The sequence below is a fragment of the Dama dama genome, chromosome 2 (genome assembly GCF_033118175.1).
Source record: "Dama dama isolate Ldn47 chromosome 2, ASM3311817v1, whole genome shotgun sequence".
Taxonomy (NCBI): domain Eukaryota; kingdom Metazoa; phylum Chordata; class Mammalia; order Artiodactyla; family Cervidae; genus Dama; species Dama dama.
Window position 1 is genome coordinate 24,273,098 of NC_083682.1, and position 21,371 is coordinate 24,294,468.

Here is a 21,371-nt window from a genome sequence, read left to right on the forward strand (position 1 = left end):
AATCTGCTCAGAAGTAGGGGATTCTTTTGGTGTGGGAACACTGACCAGGGTCAAGATGTCCTGGGAATAGGACTAATTACCTTGGGACCTTCATGCAAACGTACACACAGGCACACACACACACACACACACACACACACACATACACACACACACACACACACGCAGCCACAAAAAGAACTGAGAAGGCAGGTGAGCAGCTGCATCCATGAGTAAGTGACCTCTGATAATTGTTGCTATTCTTGAGCAGTGTCCCCAAATTCTGTGCATAAGACATAAACAAAAAAGCATATTATCAACTTAGGTATATAAAACTAACTCACCATTCTGCATCCAAGATCCAAGTTGAATATTTACTCTTTAGAAAGGTAAAAATGATGTTATATGCCAATTACATATGAATAAAGTTAGAGAAAAGGTAAAATAAATGTTTTGCAGAGAAATGGGTTCATGGATCAAAATTTAGCAAGTTTATCATAAATAAAAAATTTGCAATTTTTTAAAGTCAAAAAAAATCCTTGAAACAAACATTCCTGACTAAGAAGTCTGGATAAAGTTTAACACTGAGAATTATATACATAAAACATTTCACACTAACAAATTTATATATTGTACTATACTATATTTCTATGTTTCATTATACTACTCTATTACTATATTTGTTAAATGAGTAAGCCTACATAGCAGAAATTATTTGCTCTGAAAATGCACTACTTTGTCTTTCAGCTTCAACAGAGCTTTCTTCACTTCCTTGTTCCTCAGGGTGTAGACCAAAGGGTTCAGAAGGGGTGTCAGCACAGTGTAGAAAACAGCCACAACCCTGTCCATAGTCTCCTTGGAGCCTGGTCTCAGGTAAATGAAAACACAAGGAACAAAGAAACAAAGAACCACAGTGCAGTGGGAGGAACAAGTCTGGAAGGCTCTCCATCGCCCCTCTGAGGTGCGGATCTTCAGGATGGAATGGACGATGGACACGTAGGACAGCATTATCAGGAGAAAGCAGCCTGAGGCCACCACCCCAATGTTGACAAAGATCACCATCTCCACGGTGAAGGTGTCTGCACAAGCCAGTTTGAGGATGGGCGGTGCATCACAGATGTAATGCTGGATCTGGTTGGGTCCACAGAAGGGCAAATGGAATGTCAGTGTGGTCTGGAAAGCAGAGTGCAGAGAGCCACTGAGCCATGTGGTTGTGGCCAGGATGGCACACGTCCTCCCACTCATCATGCTGGCATACCTGAGGGGGTAACTGATGGCCAGGTAGCGGTCATAGGACATGACGGTGTAGAGGAAGCACTCGGTGCTGCCCAGGAAGTGGAAGGAGTAGAGCTGGGCCACACAGCTGGGAAAGGAGATAGCACTGCCTTCTGAGGACACCAGGGTCATCAGCATTTTGGGCACAGTGACCGTGCAGTACCACATGTCAATGAAGGACAGGTTGCTCAGGAAGTAGTACATGGGGGTGTGCAGGTGGGGATCCATGATAATCACCAGCATGATGAGTAGGTTCCCCACCACAGTGAGGACATAGATCACCAGGAAGCTTCCAAAGAGGAATGTGTCTAGCTCTGGCATGTGGGGAAGACCCGAGAGGATGAATGTTGTCACCAGGCTCGCATTTGTCATCTCTCCAGGCTTTTGATCTCTCTCTCTAGGGGAATATCAAGAACACCCAGTATTTAACTGAGAAATGAAAACTTATTCTCTATATAGAAAATGCATCATACATGGTTAATAATTTTAAAATTATATTCCACTTTGCTTATTACAAAGCTTCTTTGTTTTTGTTTTTAAATTATATTTTTAATTGGAGATAATTATTTTACAATGTTGTGATTGTTTCTGCATGGAATAATTTCATTATATCCTTTGTCTCTTTCTCTCTCTCTCTTTCTCTCTCTCTCTCTCTCTCTCTCTCTCTCTCTCTCTCACACACACACACACACACACACACACACAAATAGAGGTACACACAGTATATATATGCAGAAGGAAGTGAAAGAAATCCATTGCATTTATCTATTGGTGCATCATTGCTGTTGTTCAGTCACTAAGTCATGTCTGACTCTTTGTGATCCCATGAACTGCAGCACGCCAAACTTCCTGGTCCTTCACTATCCCCCAGAGCTTGCTCAAACCCATGTCCATTGAGTTGATGATGCCATCCAACCATCTCATCCTCTGTCATTCCCTTCTCCTCCTGCCCTCAATCTTTCTCAGCATCTGGGTCTCTTCCAATGAGTTAGTTCTTCACATCAGGTGGCCAAATATTGGAGCTACAGCTTCAGCATCATTCCTTCCAGTGAATATCACAAATTTAGTAGCATAAAACAATTCAAATTTACTGTATTACAGTTTTTTGAATAAGGTCAGCAGGGTTCCCTTCTCAAGGTCTTTCCACATTGAAATCAAGGTATCAGCTGAGTCTGTAATTTCATCTGAGGTTTGGGACCCTCTTCCAAGCTTATTGAGCTTGTTGGTATTCAGTTTCTTGTGGGTTTAGGACTGAGGTGCCTGTTTTATTGCTGGCTAGTAATAGGAAGCATAGCTCTCAGCTTCCAGAGGTCTCAATTAAGTCCTAACCACCTAACCATCTGATTATATGGCAGCTTACTGCTTCCATGTCAGTTGGAGAATCTCTCCCGAGTTTACTGTGACAAGGTGTCATGTAACATAATATAATCAAGAGAGTCATGGTGTATTGAGAAGGAAAGGATTCAGACCTTGTGATTAGCAGATGCAAACTAGTATATATATGATGGGTAAATAACAAAGTTCTACTAGGATGCATGCACAGCCACACTATATTACAAGGGGCTATATACAACATTGTGTGATAAACAATATGAAAAAAATATGTGTATGTAAAATTGAGTCACGTTGCTGTACAGAAGAAATTGATACAACATTGTAAATGAACTCCACTTCAATAAAATTTTAAAAAGAAAGAGAGAGAGTCCATCATATTTACAAGTCCCACTGACATCAATGGGAGGCAATTTAACAGACAATATTTACAGCAGGGGTGGGAATCTTGGTGCCTATTTGAAATTATATTTTCTTTCCAGAGTTCATGGAATAACTTAAAGGAAAGCCTAAAGAGCCAAAAATTTACTTTAATAGCAATGAGCATTTCAAAGTCTAAAGTACACCTTAATCATTCTCTGGAGTCCTCATATGTAACTTGGTAGTAAAACATCACCTACTTCATGGAGAATTTATAAGTATTAAGCAAGATAATACATGTAAGTACTTAGTACAGTGCCTGACACATAACTGCTCAATAAATGATAATGAATCACATAACATTGTACCTTGTATTACAGAATTACCATATATACTTATTATATATGTACATTACACGTGTATGTGCATATATATGTATATGTAGCTCATCAGGCTTCTCTGTCCATGGGATTTTCCAGGCAAGAATACTGGAGTGGGTAGTCATTCCATTCTCCAGGGGATCTTCCTGACCCAGTGATGGAACTTGGGTCTCCTGCATTGCAGACAGATTCTTTATCATCTGAGCCACCAAGAAAGGCTGAACAGTAAAGAATCTGCCTGCAGTGTGGGACACTTGGGTTTGACCTTGGGGTCGGAGGTCGCCTGGAGAAGGGAATGGCTACCCACTCTGGTATTCTTGCCTGGAGAATTCCGTGGACAGAGGAGCCTGGCGGCTATAGTCCATGGGATTGCAAAGGGTCAAACACAACTGAGCAACTAATACTTTCATTTTCACTTTACATCTGTGTCTATATATAGAGAAAGAGAATAAATAAATTCTCACATTCTGTAGAGACTTCAGTTTCAAAGCCACAACTAGATGAAGATTTCATCCCTGGTATTGATTGGTACTGGTGTCTCATTAACACCACGCCTGGATATGTAGGAAATACTCTCAGGTTAAGAATCTAAACTTCATCCAGAATCCCTACCACCTCCCATTTGATCCAGAAAATGGCAACCCTCATGACACTGCTGTCCTCATGCTTGTCTTCTCTTAGACAGTCTTTCATGAGGCTCTGAGAACATAAACTTCATATGTGTTCTCCCAACCACAGTCCCTGGGTAGGGACTACCCAGTTTCTAATATACTGATACATATTGATATCTTAAATATGTAAGTATTTTTTAGTGTTGGCTTTGTTAGAGATGATATCCTTCCCCCCATCTTCCACTTGTCATAAATCCAGGTGATACTCCCAGAAGAGAAGACAATTCCATTAAGTATTTGATTCTTATTTAAAACCTACTACCTGTGAGTAAACTCCAGGAGTTGGTGATGGACAGGGAGGCCTGGCGTGCTGCGATTCATGGGGTCACAAAGAGTCGGACACGACTGAGCAACTGAACTGAACTGAACTGAACTGAACCTGTGACAAGAAAGAGAGACCAACATAAGAGAAAAGAGCCTATGCCAGCTTGAAGTCAAGAAAAGCTGGAATTGTGTACAATGGAAAGTGAGGCAGAAATGATGTTTGTAATTTAATGCAATACTGTTGATGTCAGGGTTATTATGAATTATTTTTTGAAGGAAGACTCACCAACATGGGAGAAATGAGGCCATCAACTCTTAGCAAAGCCTATGCAAAATGGATCTGATCTGCAGACAATGTGATTTAAGCTACATTAAAGCTATATTTTTCATATAAGAGAATAAATAACAGAGTCAGAGTTACCCTATATATATATAGATAGATATCAGAACTCAAAAAATGGAACAAATGTATCTCTAAAGTTTCTACTGTACAAGTGGGATCCCATCACCAGGATAAATCACAATCAGGTTAGATAACGTATGAAAATTTTCATCAGGTGAATTGCAAGGTAGCCTGAGACCTAAGGCAGGAATATCATTGAGAGGTATGTGTTTGACTTGTCTGTTCATGCAATAGCAACTTAGTCCCTATTCATAGGTCCTTATTACTATTTCATACATACACCTGTGTATTTATGTTGTGAACAATGCAGGGCTTGGTAGCACCAACTTCTCACCCAGCCCCTGCACAGTCAAAAATCCATATAAAACTTTGACTTCCCAGAAACTTAATGACCAATAATCTACTACTGACCTTCCCTTACTGATAGCAGAGCAATCAATTAACAAATATTTTGTATGTTACATGTACCATATACTATATTTGTATAATAAACTAAAGAAAAGGGAATGTTATAAAGAAAATTATAAGAAAATACATTTACTGTACTGTATTTATGGATATTGCAAGTTTATGTCAACTGTTTACAAAAGGAATCACCTGTTTTAGCACTATATTAATGTTGTCTTTTAGGATGGAAGACGCTGTAGGTGTTACTCATATCACTAATATTAGACATCAAAATGAAAAGATAAGTGAAAAAGAAATTCACATTTATTTAAAGCTATAAAAATTCATGCATTGATAATGATGATGTAGCTAAATGATTGCTTCAAGGTAGCCTAGTCCATACACTAATGAATGAAATGTTAGAAAACTCTTATGGGATACAGTATTACAGCTATATTCATTATACAATAGTAACAACATTGTTACTTTACAAAAAAAAACTACGTATTTGTGATGAAAACTCTTATGGGATACAGTACTACAGCTATATTCATTATACAATATTAACAACATTGTTACTTTACAAAAAAAACTACGTATTTGTGATGATAGGCTAATGTAGTTTCTTTCATTATGATGAAGAGAGGCATTCTGTATGGGAATGTAAGTCTTTGAAAGTAAAGTTATAAAATGGTACAAAAGCTAACACAATATTAGTTTTATGTTAAATGTCACTCATCTTTGCCTCTTTAAGGATTTACTAGTATCTACATATGTTTTATGTATTCATGACATACCTAACGGTTTCTTAATTTTTTTCATATTTCTAGGCTATGATTTCTAGGTGATTTTTTTCAAATTGTTGCAATCTCCAAAAACTTTCCAATATATTTATTGAAAAAATCTGTAAATGGATGAGTGTTCAAACTTGTTTTATTCAAGTTTCAACACCATATGTGCGTGTGTGTGTGTATGCATATACGAGAGAGACCTGATGACTACATTTAGATGGAAGTCTAACAATCCCCAAGTAACTTAAGTCTGAATAAGTTTAAGAAGGGAAACAAGGGGAAATAAGAGACGTATACCTTTCTAGGAACTCACCTTCTAGTATGTGATTCATTTCAGTATAAAACTCATCTGTGCTTTCGGTTGCTGTTGTTTACACCAAAATCTTACTTCCTACATACTATGTCGAGATACTTGTTTGCAGGTTACAACTAAAGGAACAGATACTCCCATGATTGCTCAGTGAGAAAGAGTGGCTGATTTCTGTGCAAGAACCCCACTAGTTTAAATGCAGAGAATGGGAACTAACACAGCTGGATGGGTAGGAGATTGTCTTGATTTAGTGTCTCAGGGGATAGGATTACTCTTGGGTCTTCAGGTTCCCTTGATGGGCAGAAAAACAACAGAAAGTTTAATAAAAGGTTTTTAATAATCATGCATATTTCTCCTATGTGCTGGTTACTTGAATCATCTTGAGAAGAGTTCATGTCTTTCAGAACCTAATATTTATACCTAAGAAGAAAGAAGGATCCAATCACCCCATCCCCTCAAAGGGGATGCAGGTAGACTTGTAACTGCTTTCTCTCAACTTAAAATGGTCCAGAATCCATAACTCTCATCACCTGCTGCCACTCCTCATCTCACTGTCACTCTCTTCTACCATCTTCTTCAAGTGGCTTAAAATATCTACATTTCCAAAGATTTTTTTATTATTTAGAATTTTAGAGTGACTTTTTCTATAGATTTACCTAAAGATGATTATTTCCAAGTTGATAATTAACAATAATTAGATTCTATTGTTGACACACGGTTTATGGTGGCATGACAACTGAAAGCCAACAGAATATCCCTAAGGAGGAATGGGTGAATAAAATATGCTACGTTATAAAATATCAAGCAGCTATTTAAAAGATTGTAAGAACAGCAGTTAACTTTGTAGGGTTTTCATGAGATATTTTCATGGGAACGTATATGATGCACAGAGTGTAGATAACATTGTGCCATTTTTGTAATGAAAACAATGACAGTTTATATATTATAAAAGTATTGATAAAGGAGAAGAACATAATTATTGAACTAATCTGGGGTTGAGGGGTGGGAGTGAAGGAAAACTAAAAAAAATTTTAAATGCAAAAATAATAATATAGCATATATGATATAATGTAATTACATTTAAATTATGTACATTATCATATGCATAAAGAAACCAGAAAATATAAGAATTAGATATTGATCTACTGATTTCAGAGTGGCCCATAATATCATTTTTAAGTGAAAGAAAGAAGGGTAAACAAAATTTAATGGGTCAGCTAAAGCATACCATTATACTGTCTCTCATACACATGCACACGTAACAACCCAGAAAAGCCAAAGAACCAAACTTGTAAAAGGAATAGGAAACAGGCAGAATTATTGCAAAGTCATGCCAGTGAATATCCGGTGAGGGTCCACTGCTACCTCCACACAGTTCAGCCCCGCAGAAGGTCACCACAACGTAAACCTCCTAAAGCATGGTTGGCATGAAGTCAGTCCTGCCTTTCAAAACCAGATGTTGCCAGTGCTGTCACTGCGTCCTCCAAATTCGTCCTCCCTTACATGTGCTTGTTATGGCTGTTTGCTCTGATCCAAAGTCAAGGTTGATAAATTCTGCTGTTCAAGGCTAGATCCCATACCCATGTTCTATATTTGCTGTGAAAGTGAAAGTCTTTCAGTCATATCCAACTCTTTGCTACCCTATGGACTATACAGCCCATGGAATTCTCCAGGCCAGAACACTTGAGAGTGTAGCCAGTCCATTCTCCAGGGGATCTTCCCAACCCAGGGATCAAATCCAGGTCTCCCACATTGCAGGCAGATTCTTTGCCAGCTGAGCAACCAGGGAAGCCCAAGAATACGGGAGTGGGGAGCCGTTCCCTTCTACAAGGGATCTTCCCAACCCAGGAATTGAACCAGGGTCTCTTGCACTGCAGGCGGATTCTTTACCAGCTGAGCTACGTGGATGGGAAACTATCTGCTATTTTGGCTTCTATAGCAGAAAGCAGTACCACATACAGAGAGAGTATAGAAGATACACAGCCAAAATATATGAATAAGCATATACATCAATAACAATCCATGAGAGTTCACCACAAAGATCACATACAAGTTGTAAACACCCTACCCCTTGGATTTATACACATGCAATACAACACCTAAAACAATGCAAGTTAATTCCTCATGTCACTCCTTTCAGAGAAAATGACATGCTTATATATCACGGTTTATTTCATACAGATCAAATCTGGAGTCTCAAAAAATGTATAGATGCATTTTGTCCATACATCACACAAGATGACACATGGGGAAAATAATAAAGTTATCTTGAACCTGTCATACATAACAATGGAGTGAATGGAGGGGAGAAAATTAAAACACAAAAATAAGTATACTCTGAAACAATGCAGAAAACACTTGGAGAAGGTTGGATACTAATTTTCCAAATGGTTAAGAGGTAACAGCTAATATTCATGACACTCTCTTCTTCAACACTTTGTTATCAGGAAATTCAACACACCAGTGTTGCCAAAAAGGTGAATCAAACCATTATTTCTGCAACACACAAAATGTTTGAGCTCGCTAAATTAGGTTACAGTCATTTACTATTAATTTTTCCTTCTGGAGATAGTCAAACGCAGAGGCAGCCCATGGAGTTACCTAGATTCACTGTCTGGATTGGGCTTCCCCAGTGGCTTAGCGGTAAAGAATTCCCCTCTGTGCAGGAGATGCAGGAGACACGGGTTCAGTCCCTAGGCCGGGAAGATCCCTTGGCAGAGGAATGGAAACCCATTCCAGTATTCTTGCCTGGAGAATTGTACAGACAGAAGAGCCTGGTGGGCTACAGTCCATAGGGTCGCAAAGAGTCGGACATGACTGAAGCATATGCGCAAAACACTGCACTGTCTGAGTAAGGAAGAGAGCAAAGTACAAAGTTACCACCTGTGTGTTAGCACAGTATCAGCATGTCGTTCACTAGAGGGATAAAAGCCAGTCATTCCACAATTCTGTGTTCATGTGACAGGCCAGGTGACTCTTATAATATATTATGCCAAGAAAGTCTCTCCATATGAAAATAGGAAGGTGTGTTTTCCCTTCCATATCAGTACCCCATTGAGATTATCTGAACTATTTATTTAGTGCTTCAAGAATAAAATGAAATAAAAGAAACTTCAGGATAAATTAGAAGTTTGTGGTTAACATAAAAACCCTGCTGTATATAAAATAGATAAGTCACAAGGGCCTATTTTATAGCAGAGGAACTATATTCAATATCTTATAATAACCTATAATGGAAAAGAATTTTAAAATATATACATGCATATATATGAGTACACATATATGTATATATGTAACTAAATCACATTTTGTACACCTGAAACTACCAAAATATTGTAAACTAACTATACTTCATTACAAAGCAGTTAACAAAAAGAAACAAGTAAATAATAAGAATAAACAGAGCAAGTAAAAATAAATAAAAAATAAGACAAAAAATTCTGGCCTCTCCTCACCTAGTTCCCCACAAATGTGGCCACAACCACTGATATTCAGCCCCAAAACCACTATTAATGTGATCATTCTGTATTATGAGTTTTAGACACAGCTTTATGGAAAACACAGCTTTATGGAAAATGAGGATAATTACAGTACTCTACCATCAGAGTAAAAATTCACAATGAAGCATGGTTTTTAAATCTCATTGACCATCCCCTACTGAGGACCTCATTTATTGTCCTGTGTCTCTTTGAATTGTGGACTAATGACACATTCCAAGAATTATTTTCCTTCCATGCCCTGTTCTCTGAATTATAAGATTCTGAAAATGCTTCATTTCACATTCTTTTTTTTTTTTTTTTGTAGAAAAAAACCTGCTTTCAAAACAAATCTTTTCTTATATTTTGCCTTTACTAAAATAAAAATGAAGTAGTGGCTCAGCGGGTAAAGAATCATCCTGCCATGTAAGAGACAAAGGAGGCAAGGGTTCAATCTCTGGAAAGATCTCTGGAGGAAGAAATGGCAACCCACACCAGTACTCTTGCATGGACAATCCCGTGGACAGAGGAGACTGGCGGGCCACAGTCCATGGGGTCCCAAAGAGTCAGACATGACTGAGCATGAGTCATGAGACATAAAGAACACTACAAAGAGTGGTAGACTTGAAATCAAAAGACTAATAGTCTGCTCTGGGGCTTCCCTGGAGGCTCAGTGGTAAAGAATCCGCCTGCCAGTGCAGGAGACGCTGGTTTCACAGTTCAGCCTCAGGGTTGGGAAGATCCCCTGGAGAAGGAAATGGCAATCCACTCCAGTATTCTTGCCTGGAAAATTCCAAGGACAGAGGAGCCTGGCCAGCTACACTCCAAGGGGTCACAGAGTTGGACGTGATGGAGTGACTGAGCACACACACAGGTAATTGGGAAACACTGGCATTTGGAGGAATCATACTCCTGACCACCAAAGGGCAACAGAAAAGGATAAGACAGATTATCCAATTCCTACTTCTACTGGCAGGAGTGGCATTTAAGAAATTCCCTAATGCCTCTAAGCAGATAGCATTAATTTTAATTTTATTGATAACTAAAAATAAATGCTTTAAAAAGACTTTAAAGATACAGCAATGTTACTTTTTTAATCATTAGCAGAACCATTTATCTTTTTCTAAGGGACAAAAACAAAGCCCATAATGACAATGAAAAACAAATGGAGATGAATGTGTTTCTTAATGCTATTCTTAAGCAGGAAATAGAAAAAGAACAGTAAATTCTGAAAGTGATGAAGAAAGAAAGAAGACCTACATTTAAAACTGAATACAACTTGACAGATGACTCCAATTTTCTTCCCCATGGTGAGAAAGAAACAGGATAAGAAGGATGCCAATAAAACTATTGTAAATAAACACAGACACTCCTGTCCTATAGCTACCTGCACGGAGACCCTGATGCTAAGCAATACTTTCTTCTGCTCAGGGTTTTGCTCAAAGCAATTTTAACATCTTTGTTTCTCAAACTAAAAATTAAGGAGTTCATCGTGGGAACTACATTGGTATAAAAGACAGAAGAGATTTTCCCCTCATCCATAGATCCTGTAGAAGATGGTTTTAGATACATAAGATCCAAAGAACAGAGAAACAGAAGTGATGTGGGAACTGCAGGTGCTGAAGGTTCTGGGCCTGCCCTCCATGGACTTGATGTGGAGGATGCAGGAGAGGATGAGACCATAAGAAACAAAGATGGTGAAACTGGGCACAGTGACGTTGATGCCCACCACAATGAACACTTCCAATTCATTGATGTAGGTACTTGTGCAGGAGAGCTGGAGCAGAGGGAGGATGTCACAGAAATAATGGTTGATAGTGTTTGCATCACAGAAGGTCAGTCTCAGCATGTATCCAGTGTGAGCCATGGCACCAGAAAAGGCCATCAAGTAGGAAGCAAGCATAAGGCTGGAACACACTTTAGGGGACATGGCAGCATGATACAAGAGTGGGCTACAGATGGCCACATAGCGGTCATAGGCCATTGATGTCAGCACATAGCATTCTGAAATAAAAGAGAGAGAGAGAGAAAGTACAGTTGGGTCATGCATCACACGTAAGAAATAATACTTTTCTTTGATATAAAGTTAATCAGCATGTTGGGTGTAAATACAGAAGAATAACAGATGTCTATCAAAGACAAACTAAAGAGGAAAAAGTATATCAGGGTGTGTAGGTATGAATTGAACCCAATTAGAGTGATCAAACCCAAATTTCCCATCATAGTGACCATATACATTCCTATAAAAAGAAAAAACAAGGGAAGTTGGAGATCTGGTCAATCTGTTAATCCCACCAGAATGAATTCAGTCACAAAAGAACCAATTCCAGGAGCCATTCTTCTCTAAGGAAATCTGTGGAAACAGTAGAAAGAGTTCCATTAGAGAACAACTCAGCTCTTCTGACAATGTCTCATCCTACAAAAGAGTGTATATACTGAGCATATGAGACTGGCCCAAACTGGACCCTTTTATCACGATAGTGAGTGACATGGACTTTCCATTACTGGAGTCTTGTTAAGCTAATGAAAGCAAAGAGTATCACAAACTTGCCTACAGAGGGAAGGCAGTGCTGCCATATGCAAAAGTGACTGCTGGAAAAATCAAGGGAGGAGGGTGGGATGGAGCAGGACAGAATCTTCCTTCTTATTTATTTATTCACTTGAGTCTTCCCCTGATCAGTATCACTAGAGACAGAGACCCTAGCTCAATGGTGCTGGCCTCTAAAGCAGATTAGATCTGGTGTGAGTAGGAACCAAGAAGATTGTCTCTAACCAAAAACAAATGGACCAAAGGCTAGGAGAGGTTAAGTTACTGCCCCAAGTAGAAGAGTGAGAGTCTGTCCATGGAGAGGGAACTTACTGACTGAGATATTTCACTTTCTGAGCTTAATCTCTGAACACTCTCTGATCCCCCTTGAATACATTCTCCTACGAGTTTCACTTGAATCTCAGGAATGCACTAAATGAATGTCTGGGGGAGTGGTAGATATTATATCCCTGAACTTCTTTCTCAAAATAAGAAGAAAATTAATATTAACAGAATTCTGAAACTCACCATCCTTCAGCCAGAAACCTTAGAGTTCTCCCTTGGTATTTATCTCTCTGGTCCCATAAAGGCAGTTTATGGTTTGAGGCTTTGGTTCCTTTGATTCTAAAAGGATGCAGCCCAGACTTAATTTCAGACATGACCTGGAAATCTTTATGACCTACAAATATTATATTCAGATTATGACTTTGAGTCTTCTCAAGCAGCAGAGGAAAATAAAGAGCATTGTGATCAGGTTTTCCACTTGATAAGACTCGGAAGTTTGAATGTGAGTTTAATGATATGGTTCACGTAATTATCAACAGAGTAGAAGGTTGCTCAGTCTTTCCCCCAGGGAATAGATTCTATGTATAAAAAAAGAAATAAAGGAAGTGGGCTTACACTCTGGACCATGTTCTCTATTTAGGTGCTTAGGGATTCAATATTTCAATCCAGTTTACATGTCACTACAGGGATTGTACATCCCCAAGGTAGAGGCAAAAATAAACTCGCATCTTCCTATCATCTTCATTTTTTAAGAAAAATGCATTGTACAGGTTCTTTGTCTCTCCATATCCTACACTGAAATTTTCCAGAGTATGACTGCAGGTTTCTTCATATCCTCCCCTGAAATTTTGCTAAGACTCTAATGACTCATTTCACTTCTAATAACTCATTGTTATCTCAAAAAAATCTAACGCCCTTTTCCTTTCTAAAGTTTTAATGTTTAAACATCTCCTGGAAATTTATACCTGAGGATCCAGGTGAGTCCTTAAATGTATTATTTCATTAACTGAGGTTACCAATTCCTTCTCATCAGAGAAAAGAGTTTGGGCTATGCAGTTAGAGGATATGAATTTGACTCCTACCCGCATGCTTACTGACTTGGACATTCATGCCTCAGATTCATTATTTCTAAAATGCTGATGATAATAATAGCACCTCTTCTGCACTTGTGACCCAAGATATGATCTATCCTGAAAACTGATTAGTCACTATGGAGAACAGTATGGAGGTTGCTTTAAAAACTAAAAATAAGGCTACCATTGCTTCCCAGATGGCACTAGTGGTAAAGAAACTGCCAATGCAGGAGACATAAGAAGCATAGGTTCGATCCCTGGGTAGGAAGATCCTCAGAGGAAGGCTTGGCAACCCACTCCAGTGTTCTTGTCTGGAGAATCCCATGGACAGAGGAGTCTGGCAGGCTACGGTCCATGGATCACAAAGAGTCAGACATAACTGAATCGACTTAGTACACACACACACACACACACACACATGACCCAAAAATTCCATTACTGGGCATATATACTGAGAAAACCATAATTCAAAAAAATGCATGTACCCCAAAGTCCATTGTAGTACTATTTACAAGGGCCAGGACACAGAAGCAACCTAACTGTCCATTGACAGATGAATGGATGAAGAAGACGTAATACATATATACAACAGAATATTATTCAGCCATGCAAAGGAGAAAAAATGGGTCATTTGTAGTGATGTGGATGGACATAGAGGCTGTCATTCACAGTGAAGTAAGCTAGAAAGAGAAATACAAATATTATATATTAACACATACATATAGTCCATAGTGTTGTAAAGAGTTGGACACGCCTGAGTGACTAACACATGAAGTCTAGAAAGATGGTGCAGATGTGACTATTTTCAGGGCAGGAGCAGAGACTCAGACATAGAGAATGGACATGTAGACACAGTGGGGGAAGGGGAGGGTGGGAAGAATCAAGAAAGAAGCATTGGCATTGCCATGTATGAAACAGTTAGTGGGAACCTGTAGTAACACAGGGAGCTCAACTCGGTGCTCTGTGATGACCTAGAGGGGTGGTACGGGGGTCTGGTGGGATGGAGGCTCAAGAAGGAGGGGATCAAAAAAAAAAAAAAAAGAAGGAGGGGATCTATGTATACTAGTAGCTGATCTTCAGTTACCCAACGGGCAACTGAAACTTTGTAATAAAAGTACACTGCAACACTGTAATAGAAATATAACTATCGAATTTATTATTAAGTTTCAGATTAAAAAAAATTCTTTTTAAGTCAAGTAAGATGCTATACTTAATAGAGAGGATTTCCTTATTAGTCAGAAAGTGTCAGGCTCCTCAACTTTCCACACGCTCAAAATAAGACATCCTCCAAAAGACATCATGAAGAAGGTGAAAAACAGCACATAGAATGAGAGAAATAAGCTCAAAATATCTATTTGATAAGGACCTAGTATTCAAAATGCATAAACCACTCTGAATTTCAGAGGAAATATGATTAGAAACCATGCAATCAAGAAAAGAGTGGAGTGAAATGTTTAAAGTGTTGAAAAAAATTTCACCTTGGACTTCTAAATCCAATACTATTATCCTTCAACTTGAAAGTAAAGTAATGACTTTCTAAGACAAACAATTTGAGACAATTTGTTACCAACAGACCTGCCTTGCAAAAATTATCAAGAGAACTTCTTTAGGCAAAAGAACTATTATTCAGAAGCTATTACCTGATGTTTTCACATTGTTGTTCAGTGTGAAAAAAAGAGAAAGGAAATAGAGAAAAGCAGAGAAAAAAGTTTTATTCATAAAAGAGATACTACAGAATTTTTTAAAATTTTAAGTAACTACAGACACCAAAGTCAAATGTTTTAAACATAATTTTTAGATTAAAATGCTGCTGTGTGGTTCCATTTATATGAGTTCAAGACAAGAATGAAACATACTTGGTAAACTTATTGCTAAAAGAAAATCAATGGGAGTGCTAACAGAAATGTCAGGGTAGTTATTATTTCTCATACTGAGAGAAGAGATTGCTATGGGAGAAAACCACAAAGGACGATCCAGGGATTCAGGTAACATTTTGTTTCCAAACTGGATCATGTTCACACATATCTCATCTTAGCATTATGACATATGTGTTATGCATGTAACTATTATGTATATGAAAAATTTTTATGCTTGAGATTTCGTTTTGGAAATTTTCACAAATTAGAAGTGATTAACAGCTGGAGATCACCTTGCTAATGGCTGTCCTAACAGACACTAATCAGACCACATCTAGATCAGGAGCTGTGACTTTAGTCACTACACCATTGAATCTATGATTCTGTATCATTATGCACCTGTAGAGTTAAATAGGAATGTAACCAAAATTTTCATCCTGAATCTTTCTAATTTTTGATAGTAGTATTAATCTCTGTGAGTCTCCTCAAAAACCAAAAGTTTTTATGACTATTCCTAGAAGTGGGAAGACCCAGGGCTAGCACATGGCCTAGAACAACTCCTACTTACTCCAGGGTCAGAAAGTCAACAGGAAGACTCTCTCAGATGCTGAGATATCAGTTCCTACTCCACATTCATGAACTAGGAATTAATTGCAGAGTAAAGTATTTTTCCAAGGTGGACTTGGTTCAGCGCTCCATTTATCAGCTAGCAAAGCCAAAATTTAAGAAATTTAAAATGTGTGGTATTTTCCTTCACTAGTTACTCCACGAAAAGAACACAGATCCATTTGAGGAAGGCTAGGAAAAATGTGCAGAGTACAATTCTTATGTTGATACTGTAGGAAACACCTTATTTTTCATTCTTGACTGTGGTATACACACACACACACACACATATATAATTGGATATTTAATATAAGTTAGCAATGAGAAAGAAGGCAATCCTGCTATTTGTGACAACATGAACAGACCTTGAGGACATTAAGCTAAGTAAACTAAGTCAAGGATAAATATCTTATGATCACACATATATGTGAAATCAACAACAACAAATAATCCAGTTTATAGATATAAAAAACAGAATAGTAATTGCTAGTGTGTTAGTGGCAGGGGATGCAGAGTGAGCAAAATGAATGAAGGGGGTCAAAATGTGAAAACTTCCAGTTATTAAATAAATAAGTCATGGGACAGCACAAACAACATGGTGATCATATTTAATAACATTCTATTATATAGTTAAAAGTTGCTAAAGAACAGGTCTTAAAAAAAAAAAAAGAACAGATCTTAAAAGTTCTCACAAAAGAAAAAAATTTGTCACTATGAATTTTGACAAATGTTAACTAGACTTACTATGGTATTTTGCAATATATACAAATATTGAAATATTTTGTATAACCACTACTAATGTTATATATCAAAAGGCAATCTACAATTCTTAGAAATCCTTATCAAATGACCAATGACATTTTTCACAAAACTAGAGTAAAAAAAAAATTTTAATTATAAGGAAACAGAAAAGACTCTGAAGAACCAAACCAATCCTGACAAAGCTAAATGAAGATGGAGGTATCAGGCTCCCTGACTTCAGACTCTAATACAAAGCTACACAAAACAGTACAGCACTACACAAAAACTGAAATTCAGACCAATGGAACCAGATAGAAAGCCCAGAAAAAAAATCCACACTTGTATGGCCAAGTAATCTATGACAAAGGAGGCAAGAATATACAGTAAAGAAGTCTCTTCATAAGTGCTTCTGGGAATACTGGAAAGCTACATGTAAAAGAATTAGTTTAGAACACTCTCTAACACAAAAATAAAGTCAAAATTATTCAGAGACCCAAATATAAGGCTGGACACTACAAAACTCTTAGAAGAAAATATAGGCAGAACACTCAGGCATAAATCGCAGAAGTAGCTTTCCTATTCACCTACTAGAATAATGAAAATAAAGCAAAAATAAACAAATAGGACCTAATTTAACTTAAAAGCATTTGCATAGCAGAGAAAACTATAAACAAAACAAAAAGACAACCCATGGAATGGGAGAAAATACTTGCCAATGAAGCGATTGTCAAAGGATTCATATCTAAAATATACGAGCAACTCTATGTCAAAAAAACAACAGCAACCCAATCAAAAAATGGGCAAAAGATCTAAATACACATTTCTCAAAGGAAGGCCTGCATGCTGACTGCATGCTCAGTCACTCAGTTGCATCCAACTCTTTGCAGCCTCATGAACTGTAGCCTGCCAGGCTCTTCTGCCCATGGGATTATCCAGGCAAGAATACTGGAGACAGTCACCACTTTATCCTCCAAGGGATCTTCCACACCCAGGGACTGAACTCACATCTCCTGCATCTCCTGCATTGGCATGCAGATTCTTTACCACTTAGCCACTTGGGAAGTCCAAAGGAAGGCATCCAGAGTGCCAAAAGCACATAAAAAGATGCTCAACATCATTAATAATTAGAGAATCACAAATGGAAACTACAATGAAGTATCACCTCACTCTGGTCAGAACAGCCATCCTCAAAAAATCTACAAACAATAAATGCTGGAGAGGGTGTGGAGAATAGAGAAACCTTGTACACTATTGGTGAGAATGTAAATTGTCGCAATCTCTATGGAGAACAGTATGGAACTCCTTAAAATAGTAAAAATAGAAATATCACATGATCTAGTAATCCCACTCCTGTGCATATATCCAGAGAAACACCATAATTTGAAAAGATACAGGCACTACAATGTTCCTAGCAACACTATTTTAGAATAGCCAAGACATAGAACCAACCTAAATGTCCACAGAGGCATGGATAGAGGAAGTGGTATTTTATATAAAATAATGATATAAATGAATTTATTTACAAAATAGAAATAGACTCACAGATTCCAAAAACAAGCTTATAGTTTCCAAACGGGAAACAAGGTGGAGTGAGAGATAATAGTTAGTAGCCTAGGACTAACATTCATATCAGTTCAGTTCAGTCGCTCAACCATGTCAGACTCTTTGCAACCCCATGGACTGCAGCATACCAGGCTTACCTGTCCTTCACCAACACCCAGAGCCTACTAAAACTCATGCCCATCAGGTCAGTGGTGCTATCTAACCATCTCACTCTCTGGCGGGCCCTTCTCCTCCCACCAATCGTTCCCAGCATCAGGGTCTTTTCCAATGAGTCAGTTCTTTGTATCAGGTAGCCAAAGTATTGGACTTTCAACTTCAGCATCAGTCCTTCCAATGAGTATTCAGGACTGATTTCCTTTAGGATGGACTGGCTTGATCTCCTTGCAGTCCAAGGGACTCTCAAGAGTCTTCTCCAACACCACAGTTCAAAAGCATCAATTCTTCAGCACTCAGCTTTCTTTATGGTCTAACTCTCACATCTATACAAGACTATTGGAAGAACCATCGCTTTGACTAGATGGACTTTTGTTGGCAAAGTAATGTCTCTGCTTTTTAATATGCTGTCTAGGTTGGTCATAGCTTTTCTTCCAAGCAGCAAGTGTCTTTTAATTTCATGGCTGCAGTCACCATCTGCAGTGATTTTGGAGCCCAAGAAAATAAAATCTGTCACTGTTTCCATTGTTTCCCCATCTATTTACCATGAACTGATGGGACCAGATGCCATGATCTTAGTTTTTTGAATGTTGAGCTTTAAGCCAGCTTTTTCACCCTCCTCTTTCACTTCCATCAAGAGGCTCTTCAGTTCTATTTGCGTTCTGCCATAAGGGTGCTGTCATCTGCATGTCTGAGGTTATTGATATTTCTCCCGGCAATCTTGATTCCAGTTTGTGCTTCATCCAGCCTGGCATTTCGCATGATGTAATCCGCATATAAGTTAAATAAGCAGAGTGACAATATATAGCCTTGACACACTCCTTTCCCAACTGGAAACCAGTCCATTTGTATACAACTATATATAAAATAGATAATGAACAAGGACCTATGATACAGCACAAGGAACTCCACTCAGGATCCTGTAATAACCTACATAGAAAAAGAATCTAAAAAAGAATGAATATAGGTATATGTATAACTGAATTGCTATACTGTATGCCTTAAATTAACATATTATTAGAAATTAACTACACTCCAACAAATTTTTTAAATGAGATTCAATAGAAAGGTCAAACCAAACTACATTGCAAGGAACTATGCAGTTTAAGGTAATATGATACATGCTTTGGTTTCACTAAATTAATAAACTGAAAGTGTGAAAGTGTGTTAACGCGTTAGTTGGTCTGTCGTGTCTGACTCTTTTTGACCCCGTAGACTGTAGCCTGACAGACTTCTCTGTCCCTGGAATCCTCCAGGCAAGAATACTGGAGTGGGTAGTCATCCTCTTCTCCAGCGGTTCTTCCCGATATAGGGATCAAACCCAGGTCTCCTACATTGTAGGCAGGCTCTTTGCCATCTGAGCCACTAAGGAAGCCCAATAAACTGAAATCTCATGTTTAAAAAACCTAATATAGCTTTAAAATTCCTCAGAAAAATTAGTCAAGCAAATACTCCTGAGTAGCTGGTTTAGACAAAATTTCATACTGAGAACTATAAATGTAATACATTTCTTCTTGATGACTAAATTATATTACTAAGTTTTTAAAATATGTATATCTATGTAATATAGCTTATTTGCTTTGTGAGTACATGACTTTGTCTTTAAACTTCAACAGAGCTTTCTTCACTTCCTTGTTCCTCAGGGTGTAGACCACAGGGTTGAGAAGGGGCGTCAGCACAGTGTAGAAAACAGCCACAACCCTGTCCACAACCCCCTTGGAGCCTGGTCTCAGGTAAATGAAAACACCAGGGCCAAAGAAGCAAAGGACCACAGTGCAGTGGGAGGCACAGGTCTGGAAGGCTCTCCATCACCCCTCCGAGGTGCGGATCTTCAGGATGGAATGGATGATGGATACGTAGGACAGCACTATCAGGAGAAAGCAGCCTGAGGCCACCACCCCAATGCTGACAAAGATCACCATCTCCACGGTGGACGTGTCTGCACAAGCCAATTTGAGGATGGGTGGGGCATCACAGATGTAATGCTGGATCTGGTTGGGTCCACAGAAGGGCAAATGGAATGTCAGTGTGGTCTGGAAAGCAGAGTGCAGAGAACCACTGAGCCACGTGGTTGTAGCCAGGATGGCACACATCCTCCCACTCATCATGCTGGCGTACCTGAGGGGGTAACTGATGGCCAGGAAGCGGTCATAGGACATGACGGTGTAGAGGAAGCACTCGGTGCTGCCCAGGAAGTGGAAGGAGTAGAGCTGGGCCATGCAGCTGGGAAAGGAGATAGCACTGCCTTCTGGGGACTCAAGGGTCATCAGCATTTTGGGTGTACTGACCGTGGAGTACCACATGTCAATGAAGGACAGGTTGCTCAGGAAGTAGTACATGGGGGTGTGCAGGTGGGGATCCACGATAATCACCAGCATGATGAGAAGTTTCCCCACCACAGTGAGGACATAGATCACCAGGAAGATTCCAAAGAGGAGCGTGTCCAGCTCTGGTGCGTGCGGAAGGCCCGTGAGGATGAACGTTGTCACCAGGCTCACGTTTGTCATTTCTCCAGGCTTTCAATCTCTTTCTCTCTGTGGGAATATCAAGAGCCCCCAGCATTTAATCAAGAACTGAGAACCCATTCTTTATACAAAAACTGCATCATATATGCTACATAGTTCTAGGGTCATACAAGTCACCTTTGAAAAAAAGGATAGAATGACTCTATCTTCTTCCTCTCTTATCTCTCTTACTCTTGTTATGCTCGATGTCCGAATCCCCGAGCGGGAAGAGAGAAGGCCTCCAAGACAATGCAACTGGCAAAAAGGGGAAGTTTATTACTGACTCGAGCCAGGGCCCTCTGCCGCATCCAACACAGTGGTGCAGGTCAGAGAGCCCTGAGCCCAAGCTGTTACACAAATTTATAGGGTGAGCACACGCCGTTGGTAGTTGGTTTAAGTGGATTGGTTACAAGTTTGCAGAGCAATTTCATTGGT

At 38.9% G+C, this 21,371-nt stretch overlaps 1 protein-coding gene and 2 pseudogenes across 1 annotated transcript; all 3 read right to left on the reverse strand.

Annotated features, from left to right (window-relative positions):
- Window positions 1–690: 690 nt before the first annotated feature.
- LOC133067116 (olfactory receptor 10G4-like) lies at window positions 691–1,626 on the reverse strand. Its single transcript, XM_061158325.1, has one exon. It carries the CDS (start codon window positions 1,624–1,626, stop codon window positions 691–693), a length of 936 nt encoding a protein of 311 aa, XP_061014308.1.
- A 9,385-nt stretch (window positions 1,627–11,011) lies between these two features.
- LOC133068257 (olfactory receptor 8B8-like) lies at window positions 11,012–11,965 on the reverse strand (annotated as a pseudogene).
- Window positions 11,966–20,003: 8,038 nt separating this feature from the next.
- On the reverse strand, window positions 20,004–20,939 carry LOC133067127 (olfactory receptor 10G9-like; annotated as a pseudogene).
- Window positions 20,940–21,371: the final 432 nt, after the last annotated feature.

Excerpts from the sequence above, each read along its gene's own strand:
- LOC133067116 (XM_061158325.1), bottom strand. The coding sequence starts at position 1,626 with ATGACAAATGCGAGCCTGGTGACAACATTCATCCTCTCGGGTCTTCCC.